Source organism: Acartia tonsa, chromosome 1 (genome assembly GCF_053477335.1).
Source record: "Acartia tonsa isolate MP-2025a chromosome 1, ASM5347733v1, whole genome shotgun sequence".
In the NCBI taxonomy this organism is placed as follows: Eukaryota; Metazoa; Arthropoda; class Copepoda; order Calanoida; family Acartiidae; genus Acartia; species Acartia tonsa.
Window position 1 is genome coordinate 42,420,941 of NC_137260.1, and position 12,279 is coordinate 42,433,219.

Here is a 12,279-nt window from a genome sequence, read left to right on the forward strand (position 1 = left end):
TGCTGACCCCGGTACCTTCAAACCCCACTTCCACACGCTTATGATTTCAAGGAAAAGTTTTCATATTTTCTTTAAATAGATTTTAAAAACTACCTCTACATTTTACACCAAATAAAGCAGAATTTACAGGATTTTTTGCTTTCATAAAAGATCTCTGAGAAATCTCCATAAAGGATAATACAAATAGGATAATTTACAGCTATCTATGACAGACATACGGACAGACCATGAATGTTAAAATGGCAAGCTTTAAAAATAAGTGTTTAAAAACATTGAATAAAAGCATGAACTACATGCAGCTTATTGAGGTAGTTTTTTCTTTCTTTGTGCCCGATAAATATAAACGTCATATTTTAGTTTTAGACCTTAGGGAAAAAAATGTCATATATATAATATATACATAATCTATAAAAAAAATATGGATGAAAAACAAGCTTTATACATTTTAAAGCATTCCCAATGATTGAAACAAGATCAAAAATGATCTATAACCCCATTTTATGTATGACCCATAAAACATTAATTTTATAAAATTATTGTTAAACTTCTTAATACGTTTATAGGATACAAGCGTTTACGTCCCTAGAGGTTTCTAGGGAATGTATGAATGGGAACACTCAACTTTAATTTTAGCATTAAAAAGTACAAATACAATTCTAGGAGCGAGTTACCTTTTCTGGGGGTTATTTCCTCAAAATGAGCTATAATAAGAAGCTTCATGGTAAAGTAGGACTATATATGTTTAGTGGTTACCAAGATCTTTCGGTACAGACACACAGACAGACATCCTGTTAATTTTATATGAGGTTTGCAATTAGGAAGTCGATCATGTAAAGAAAAAGAAGCTCAGACATTTACCTTAATAAAACCTTGCCAGTTGAGTTTAAACTTATCCGTATCAATACCAAGATTACTCAGTGAGATACCGATAGTCTCGGCAAACGTTTCCACACTTTTGATCAAGTAGAACCGTCGGATGAGCGAGGTGGCGCTAGTAAACAGAAATACTGCCAGGTCCTTGGTCACGCGCGTGTACGTCACGTACTTGGCGTTCACCAGCGCGGCGCGGAACGGCACCGCGTTCGGGTCCCGCGTTTTCTCCTTCTTTTTTAACTGCAGCGGCGGCACTTTCTCGTCGTCCTGCGTTTTATTGTTCACAACTTGGAGAAACTTATTTTGAATCTTTTTTCCGCCGCCTCCGCCGGTCGGGCCGGATGGCGGAGCCGCCGTTTTTGGACTATTGGGTGAGTTCCCGTTGCCGTTATTGTCACTCTTATTTGTGTCAATCTTGGGACACTTCGGCTTGGCGGGTCCGTCCTTGTTGTTTGTGTTGCCACTATTGTTGTTCTTCAGGGCCTTGTTGGCCTCGTGTTGCTTCCTGGAGGTTGCTCGGTCGCTGTGGGACCTTTGCACCTTCCCACCCTTGTTCTCCTGAAATAGGTTAAAATTTGCTTATTATTGAAATGATTAGATTTTTAATATACATATAATAAGGATCGAAAACATTGAGAAAAGCTCACAAATCAACCAATGATGGACTATGGTTAATTTGTACTAAATATAGTCGCATCTCTGATATCAAAATTGAGCATTCCTTTATTGATATTTTAAGTTTTAGGCTCTAATTGTGATGACTTCAGATCAACAAAAAAAACTTGAAGATATTATTCTTAGAGGTTAAGGGCATCTCAACAAAATATTTTTTATGTCCCAATCCCAATTGCCCAAAACAGTCACTTACAATACTGATTACTAAAAGTACAGTAAAATCTAAAATTCAAAACTTAATTGTCAATATCTAAAAACGGTTTATTCCATTTTTCTTATGCTCAAATCTTCTACCCTTTGCAAGAATGGCTGAAAGACGCTTGAAAGTTGAAAGTATATATAAATAAACTATCATAATAACAAAAAAGAATTATCATTAATGTCGTCTTATCAGAACAGAAAACAAATGACTCAATTCCTAAACCAGAACCAAATTTTCCCTATTGAAAACGGACAGAAAGGCAGAAGGTTAAAAGAATTTGAACCACTACTTTAAATCAACGGAGGGGATACTAAATTTAATTTATCATAATTGGGGATGCACAATACGAAATTTATGATCAATGTGTTCGTAGCAGAAGAGAAAACTTCTATCTATAACGATTCCCAAATCTAGAAACGGACAGACAGACAGACAGAATGTCAAAAGAATTCCATAAAAGAAAAAAAAAAATTTTAACAAATACTTTGAATCAACAGCGGGGATATTTAAATTTTGTAAATCATCATTTGGAATGCACAATACGAACCTTATCATCAGTGTTGTCGTAGCAGAAGAGAAAACTTCTGACTTCCACAATTCCTACAGCTATAGAATCCAGGGGATGGTCGTTGTCTTCCTCTTGCTCTTCCTATTTAAAAATATATATTGATCATAGATGAAAACAGGAATGTTTGTTTGTGCATCAATATTTCAGTCCAGAACAACATCGTCCTTTGTAAACAAAACCGTAATGGCCACATATGTCCCTGGCCACATAGACAGTCGGACAGGCATATCTATAATACAAAGTAGCTTGATGTCTGTCCGTCTGTCTGTCCATCTGTCTGTCTGTCTGTCTGTCTGTCTGTCTGTCTGTCTGTCCGTCTGTCTGTCCGTCTGTCTGTCTGTCCGTCTGTCTGTCCGTCTGTCTGTCCGTCTGTCTGTCCGTATGTCTGTCCGTCTGTCTGTCCGTCTGTCTGTCCGTCTGTCTGTCCGTCTGTCTGTCCGTCTGTCTGTCTGTCTGTCCGTCTGTCCGTCCGCCCCTTAAGATCTCGGTAACCACTGAACCGATCGGATTCTACTCTTCAGGGTATATACCTATTGGTCCTGTGGTGGTTTTAAGCTATTTTCATGAAAAAATTATTAAAAGCTTGAAAAGAAAGCATTAAAGGGAACCCAAAAACTATGGTTCGCAGCACCAAAATATGTTTTTTTTTTAAATATATTCGAAATAAGTTGTTGCATCTCCAATTTTTTTTAAATTACCTCTTGGGGCAAAGCCCCTTCAGGCCAGGGACGAATCCGCTAGTACAAATTATAGAGTAGCTGGGACATCAAACATTATATTATCTTTTTATAAAAAAAAAGGCAGTGGGGAAGCAGCAGCTAGTGCTTAATTCATAAATCATTTTTACCTTTTCAGGGTCCGGTTCTTTTTTCTCCTCCATATCCAGTATGGCGTCTGCAGCTTGTACAATATAATCATAAATATCCACTAGGTAGCTTTCTTTGGGGAAACTCAACAGGAGTTGACGGTACATATCTAGCAGATTTTTCCTGAATTTAAAAAAAATTTCACTCATTTATTTTGAGAGTTAAAATGTCGCATTATTATTAAATTAAAACTGTAATCGATATAGTTTTCTTTTAAAAAGAATTTTATAGGAGTACAAATTTTGCAATTTTTTTTACTGAAAATAGAAAAGTTTACACCTTTTTCATATGATTAATTTCTGATTTAATGTGTAGATTAGGTAACTTTAATAAACGATTTAGCATTTTTTAGGGAAACTCAACACGCGTTGACAGTAAAAATCTAGCAGGATAGAATTGACGAAATTATTATCTGCCCCAAAACATTATTTTATATTTATTTCGCTTGTTGGCTAAACCTTATTCCTGGTCTAAAAGTAAATCATAAACAACAAGGATGACAATATCCATAAAAGCAAAGCTCTGAAATGGTAGGACAAACGAACATTAAAACTAGTAGAGTGTCAGAACTGAATAAACTGAATATTAATGGATAAGCTTATATGTACAAAATTGTAAGTATATTTGTTGCAAAACTAATTAAAAGCATGATACTGTTTAAGGACATACTGACGTTTTTAGGACTTGATTATAGAGATGCTTCGCTTATCACATTGTACCTTGTTGTAATAAGAATCAGGCGTACTGACTTTCTGGTAGCAATTATAGAGTTGCTTTGCTTTCTAAGTCGTACCTAACTGTTATAGGAATCAGCATACAAAGTTTGAAATCGATAGGACAATTCTAACCTGTTTAAATTAACTAAAAGAGCTAACTGTAACGGACGGACCGACCCAAATTATAGAAAAGCTTCGCTTTTAAAAATTAAATATGATTTTACAGACAGAAAACAGTAGTCTATTTCAAACACAAAAAATTGAAACTTTCAATTCTTGGCAATATAATTATTATTTTACTTTCTTTTTTGTGAATAAATTTTTCTTTAAATCAATTTGATTTTAAGAATTATTTACTGTCTTTAACTTTCAGATTTTTCTGAACTTAAATTTACCCGCCTTGCTATAAATCAGATAGTACATATCGGAAAGTAACGAAAGTGAGCATTATCAACATTTTAATAAATTTAAGATAAACTAATGGACTTATTATTAATTATGTGATACTCGCAGCTGGCTAAAATAACGATACACCATCCTAATTGATGAATGAATTGATCAATAAATGAGGTCCATATTAGCAACCTAAATATCCACATATTCTAAATCCAATCAGATAGTCCACAAGGAAAGTACCGAAAAACTGAAAGTGAGCATTATCAAAATTTCCATAAATTAAACTTGAAAATATTCCGCTGTTTAAATTACGACGAGATAAGATTACTCTATAATAATGGATATAGGATACGTGGAGAAATTGACAGGGAAAATTTGATTTAATATAATGTTTATCATTTATTTGTCAGTTCATTCAACCAATAGGAGTGGAGTTAATGGGGTAAAGGGGGTGACTGGGGGTATCGTTTTAAACTAAACAACTGCGACAGAAATTAATTCATGAAAATCTGGTGTAACATCCAGGTAATAATGTATCGATTACTCTATATGTGTATGTGTGTATATTCAAGGATTGAGGGATAATGTAGTTAAGCTTATTTTCCTATTAAACAAAGACATATACCCAGGGAAGTCCAAGCTTTTAATTTTGAGAGGTTTAAAAGGTTTAAGGGTGATAATCTAATTTATTTTGAGAAAAAAATACACTAGTCCCTAAAGTTTTATAATGACATTTTCATTTTTGTTGGCTTAACAACTTTGGGAACTTTTATGGATTTTGATTCGTTGGTTCATTAGGTTGAGGGTCCAAACGTTACAGCCAATAATTGTAATCTACAGAAGGGGTAATTTTGTGTTTCATTATTGGGGATATGCATCAATTTATAGGCCATTGTCTTATCCCTTTAGATCCATGAATATATATATGTGTGTGTGTGTGTGTGTTTACACGGAAAGTTCAGCTTTAAATTAAAAGAATTTCAACTATTCAAGTGAATTCTATTCCCCTCCCTATTACTACAACATCGCAAGAAAGTTTACTTAAAAGTAGTAAAACGTTATTTTCCATTAAATTAAATGTTATTTAAACAGCAGAAAAAAAGCGTACTATCCCTCAAAATAGATAAAATCCTTCCCGGAATCAATAAAAAGCAATCAGTGAGATCTTTTGTTATACAGACAGGTATCAATTTTTCTCGTATTCATTCGAATCTGGTGGATAGGAACCGGTTCTCATCCATACGAAAAAACTATGTCTAGCATCGTATTATATCCAGCTTTCTACGAATATCAAAATGTACAATCATAAGATTAAAACCAGTTTTTTTAGCCCGTGCCTTCGGCATCTCGGGGCTAAAAAAACGGTTTTAATCTTTTAATTGTACATTCTATATCCGCGGAAAGCCGTCTATAATACGATGAAAGAAATAACTATTCTGTAATTGAAGAATGTTGTAACTTAATTTCCAACGTTTACTGCATACTACTTGCTTTATCCTAACCTAGAAAACTAAGTAATGGTGTATTTAAACTTGTTCACTAATCAATATTCTAAAAGATTAATAATGTTAATTACATAAATATTCAAAATAAATAATATTCTCTAGCTTTTAATGTAAGTTAAACTCATAGGTAACAAGGATGACACTAAAACGGTAGGACAAACGGACATTAACACTTGTATAGTGTCAGAACTGAATAATCATAATATAAATGTATAAGAGTCAAAGCAAAATTTTAAGTAAATTTGTTGAAAAACTGCTTGATTCAGGATAATGTTTATGGACATACTTACATTTTTAGGACTTGATTATAATTTGTTGTTGAAAAAGTAAAAAAATCAACATGTTTAAAATGGACGTACGGACATTTTGGTGATGATTATAGAGTTGTTACGCTTTCTAAATCGTACCTAACTATTAAAGGAATTACCATGCAAAATTTGATATCGATAACATGCATAAATTATCAAAAGAAAGCTATCCGTTACGGACGGACGGACCGACCCTAATTATAGAAAAGCTTCGCTTTTAAAAATTCTCAGTAGGTAGAGACATTGAAAAGTAATTTAAACTTGTACTCAAAGTTTTATAGACACGTTCTCTCATTTGTTGGATTAAAAACTTTAAACTGAGAACTGCTCTTATTAGTACACATAGACAGAAAAAGATCCTATTTCTATTACTTTAAGATTAAAGATGTAATTAAAATGTTTAAACAAAGATTAAATATATAAAGGAAGTCACATGACTGAGTTGTTAAAAACTTAATTTATAGTCTGCTTGTGAGAAAAATAATTAAAAGAAAATATTTCCCCAAAAATTTTGTCTTTTGTTGTTAAGGTTAATTAAAGGGAGTGTGAACGTAAAAATTTCTCATCTGATTATCAAATCTTAACATTTACTAAGCACATTTCACTACACTGATCAACCAAAATTGTCCTATTCACAAAAATATCCAGAAATAATGCCTTGATTTTATGGTATTTTGAGAGGGAAAAAGGAAAAAACAGGGAAAATCTGAACGTTTTTGTTTCTTATAATGTTTGTAGGGATATTTAACTTGTCATATATAGTTGAAACAATTTACTTACTGTTAAGGATTTATTTTATGCTATAAAATTGCCAATTCGTTTTTTTATAACGTAGTAATTAGGTAATAAAGACATATTTTAAATTCGTATTATTGACAAAAAAATACCTTACTGTCTACAAAGGGTTGAATCTCATAGGTTATATAAAATAATAATATCCTTTTTTATTGTGTTGAACAATAAATAACCCACTTTGGAGAATTAGTTTACACTTTTATCAGACTGTTTATAAAGAAATATTGCGTCTTTATTATTTACAAATTTGTAATTAAAGGTGGGCGAGAGATGGGCCATTTAAAGTTAATTGGATACTAATAAAAAACCTGTTTCTGGCTTTGTTATTGTATTTGGTTTTCAATAAAAAAATAATGCTTATTTTATCAATTTCTAAGTAACTATATAAGTATACTAAGCAAGGATTATGTTAAAAGTCAGCTTAACTGTTAGGAAAAATCTAGAACTATGTGAAAAAGCTTAATTTTAGCTATAATGGGATAAAAAAGCAATTTAATGCACATTTTATATAATACGGAAAATTTCTTCCTTTCCCCGTACCTTATAAAAATCGTCGGAAAAAGCCGTTTTTTAAGCAAACAAAAGCGCGTTTTGCTCTATCTGTGAGATATTATGAATGAGATAATGTTAAGATTTGATATTAAGATGAGAAAAATTTACGTTCACAGTCCCTTTAAAGATATTTTGATTGCGTCCTAATTTAGTGTGAAATTTAGATTATTATATTATATTTAAGGTGAAAAAAATATATCATAAAAAAACGAAAAAAAGTAACACATTAATTAAAAATATATAAAATAAATTTTTAAGGCGTCTTGTGACGCTACCTAATATTTGATTAGAATGAAAAAACTGGCTTCGTTTTCGGAAGTAAAAATCCTTCGTTTAATACCCAGAGATTTTAATCTACAATCATATGTCAAACAAAATATAACACCCAGCTAATTTCAATTAAAAGTGAATCTTATAATAGAAAATTATCAAACGTCATTTTAAAATCAAACTGACAAAATTGACATCTGGGTCAAATAATAAAGATTTTCATAGTGGGCACATTATTTACGAAAAAAACATTTTTCTGCATGAGGTCTCAGATTTTGATAAAAACTTCCAGTCCCCTTCATTTGGTCATAAAACTAAGGGCTGGGTGATTTTTAACCTTTTTAATCCATTTAAAGTCCGATTTTTCGCGCATTTTCTCACTGTGGTGTTTTCACAATGAAAAAAAGGCATTTTTTCATGATTTTCAAGTTTAAAATTTTTACATTAATTTTCAACTTACAGACATGTTTTATATATCAAATTAATCACCCAGATGGGTACAATATAGAATTTGTCTTTAAAATCACAAAAATCATGAATTACAGGGTGTCCCAAGAAAAATGTCATAACAGGTTTTTTAAACTTTTGACACTGTCAGGAAACGAAGTTTGCCCATTTCTTGCCTTGAGAGTGAATATCATCCATTTTACAACACATATGAAGTAAATTTGGCGTGGTAACTCCAAATTTGGACACCTGAGAAATTTTTGAAACACCCTGTAAAAGTGATTTTTGCGTCTGTAGAGCTAAAAATTGGTCCAAATTGATTATTTTTTTCAAAGTAGCATACAAAGTATCTAAGTATGTTAGGCCATAGTGTTTTCTGACCAGATTACAATTTTTATATTTTTTGGACACCCTGTATTTTCAAAAAAATGAGAAATTTTTTTTTTGTTTTTTTAAATTTTTTTTTCTTTTTTTAAGTTACCTAAAACTGTCATATAGATACAGATTTTGACTAATAACAATAATATTTGCCTATTTTACAAATTTACACACTTTTGGGACACCCTGTGCATGTTTTTAAAAATGGTGGTTTTTGCCCCTTTTGGGGGGGAAGGAGTCGTTTTAGGGCCAGAGACTATTTCTTCATTTTTGTACAACTTTTCAAGGCACATAATTTGTTATTTATACATTAACCTCCTCTGGCGAACCGTTTTGCCGTTATTCACCGCCAAAGGCGGAATTTTGACCTTTTTTTACCGTTCTCGAGGTTTTAACGGGCATTTTTGGTAAGAAGGCGTTGATTTATCAAAATCACTCTAAAATACTTTTATTTAGGCTATTTTATTTACTAAATTTCATGTGAAATAAAAATTTTTGTATATCCAACCCATTTTTGTCAAAAGGAATTTTAAATGGACGTGATTTATGTTTCTTTTATTACTAATGTTATATCAATTATTAATATTATATTCACTTCATTCACTTGTTTTAACAATTGAAATCCATCTTTACGAAAAACGGTTAGATGCACAAAAATTTTTACTTCACATGAAATTTAGTAAATAAAATAGCCTAAATAAAAGTATTTCAGAGTGATTTTGATAAATCAACGCCTTCTTACCAAAAATGCCCGTTAAAACCTCGAGAACGGTGAAAAAGGTCAAAATTCCGCCTTTGGCGGTGAATAATGGCAAAACGGTTCGCCAGAGGAGGTTAATGTATAAATAACAAATTATGTGCCTTGAAAAGTTGTACAAAAATGAAGAAATAGTCTCTGGCCCTAAAACGACTCCTTCCCCCCCAAAAGGGGCAAAAACCACCATTTTTTAAAAACATGCACAGGGTGTCCCAAAAGTGTGTAAATTTGTAAAATAGGCAAATATTATTGTTATTAGTCAAAATCTGTATCTATATGACAGTTTTAGGTAACTTAAAAAAAGAAAAAAAAATTTAAAAAAACAAAAAAAAAATTTCTCATTTTTTTGAAAATACAGGGTGTCCAAAAAATATAAAAATTGTAATCTGGTCAGAAAACACTATGGCCTAACATACTTAGGTACTTTGTATGCTACTTTGAAAAAAATAATCAATTTGGACCAATTTTTAGCTCTACAGACGCAAAAATCACTTTTACAGGGTGTTTCAAAAATTTCTCAGGTGTCCAATTTTGGAGTTACCACGCCAAATTTACTTCATGTGTATTGTAAAATGGATGATATTCACTCTCAAGGCAAGAAATGGGCAAACTTCGTTTCCTGACAGTGTCAAAAGTTTAAAAAACCTGTTTTGACATTTTTCTTGAGACACCCTGTAATTCATGATTTTTGTGATTTTAAAGACAAATTCTATATTGTACCCATCTGGGTGATTAATTTGATATATAAAACATGTCTGTAAGTTGAAAATTAATGTAAAAATTTTAAACTTGAAAATCATGAAAAAATGCCTTTTTTTCATTGTGAAAACACCACAGTGAGAAAATGCGCGAAAAATCGGACTTTAAATGGATTAAAAAGGTTAAAAATCACCCAGCCCTTAGTTTTATGACCAAATGAAGGGGACTGGAAGTTTTTATCAAAATCTGAGACCTCATGCAGAAAAATGTTTTTTTCGTAAATAATGTGCCAGTGCCCATGAAAAATGACGTCATACTGGCCTACCATTGATCAATTAAAATATATACTGGCCTGCCATTGGTAATTTAGTCTATTTTGGTCAATTGTATTGTTTGAAGTAATTTTTATAGGCACTATAAAGAGCTTCTAAAATAATTATTCCTGTAAAATAACGAACTTTTTTTTTATGTTACTTGTCTTAATTGGTTTTACTTTTCAATGAAGCTTTGTAAATATTTTATGGTGTTTTAAGGCTATATATATTGACCACTCCCTCCCTCTCATAGAGGGTAGGGTCGACGGTTAAGCCGTTTAATATATCCTAATAGACTATTCAGGGTGACTTTAGATCAAAGCTTTAAATGAGCTTTCTTTCATGGAAGTGGGACACAAAACTGATAATCGTTAGTTCATAAAGTTAGGTATCTAAATGTTTCAATCACGAATTGTAATATACAGAAGGGGTAATTTTTGTATCATCATTGGGGATGTACATCAATTTATCGGGCATTGTCTTATCCTTTTAGATCCATTGCTTTCTCTAATGAGAACAACAATAACAAAACGACGTTCTCTTTCGCAGCAAAATTAGCTTACAATCAGAAATAAAGGACAGGTCAAATATTTATAAAATTGCTCAGTTGTTGAAAAATATTTGTCGTATCAATTTTGAACTAAAATAAGAGCGTCAAGAGGTATTACAATTTAAGACATTTTTTAAAATCTAAAAACAAATTTTTATGTAGGGCTTAGTAAAAATTAACACTATTCTTTAATTATATAAGTATATTTTAAAATGCTCCCAAGAAAGTTAAATATAATTATATGGAGACTATAAATTAATATAATTTTTTTTTAAATCCGAAACCTTTATAAAAAGACATATGTCTGGTTGACAGACTGACGGACCAAGTAAGTTGTATACTGGATGCTCTTTGGACAGGTGGACCAAAAAAATATGCAGTCTATCTTAAGTCACACCCGAGAAAATTACATTTACCCCATAGCGTTACGGGCTGACAGACGGACAGAAAAAAAGGTAATTATAAAATAGCATCAATTTACTATTACTTTATCCTTGCTTTCCCTGTAATAATAAGGAGAGCTTTAACACACTGAAAACAGTTTTATTTTTGTTTATTTTAGGATTAAAACGAAAATATCATTTCAGGATATTTTTACAAAGGACTGCCTGCGTTGCGTTTTAAAATTAGATTTTGAAAAATATAAGATTAAAAGCAGTTTCGTTAGTCCCGAGGGGAAAGCTGTCTATAATACGATGCGACAAATAACTTATTATAATTAAACAGATATATGTTTTTCATATAAAAGATAGTCAAATAAGCAATGAAACTTTCCTTTAATAAAGTTGTATAAATATCCCATCACATTAAGGCAATATTTATATACATTCCTATTGAATAAAATAGTAAATTTTTATTGAAGATATCTGAATATTTCGATAACTACTGGATCGTTTGAGTTCTCCATTTCAAACAAGCTTCACATAGGTGTTATTTTAAGATTTCAGTTTTTGTATGGTTTTAGGCTGTTTTTCTGCGTTCTCCATTTTAAAGAAGCTTCAAATAGGTGAAATTATAAGATTTCAGTTTCTGTATGGTTTTAGGCTACTTTTCTGCACTACCCTACAACAGCGAATACAAAGCCCCTAGAAGTTAAAAGCGCAATCGCTAGTATAGCTATAAATCAATATTTTATAAGTCTGGAAAAAAAATTAGAACATACACACCTTACGAGTTAAAACATTAGCTGAGACAAGGCGTACTAAAATGCTTTCAAGTTCTCTTTATAATCATTTTTAAGTGACCCAATGCATTTTTTACCACAGCCTTTCGCTGTTTTTTTTTAAAGTATCGCAGCTACCTTAAAAATTACCAACGACTATGGCGTTATACATAGCGCAACCGCTCATTGCCGATAAGGTTATAGGTTCGAATATCGACCCATTCCTATTGCTGCAATGCCAGATGC

General features: G+C 31.8%; 1 protein-coding gene across 1 annotated transcript in view; it reads right to left on the minus strand.

Annotated features, from left to right (window-relative positions):
- Positions 1 to 12,279, minus strand: part of LOC145319928 (uncharacterized) — a 40,993-nt gene that overhangs the window by 7,030 nt on the left and 21,684 nt on the right. Inside the window, exons 6-8 of the mRNA XM_080162333.1 lie at positions 3,166 to 3,307; positions 2,298 to 2,399; positions 859 to 1,431 (exon numbers count right to left, since the gene is read on the minus strand). Of these exons, the coding sequence (XP_080018459.1) occupies positions 859 to 1,431; positions 2,298 to 2,399; positions 3,166 to 3,307 (817 nt within the window). The remainder of the gene's footprint in view (positions 1 to 858; positions 1,432 to 2,297; positions 2,400 to 3,165; positions 3,308 to 12,279) is intronic.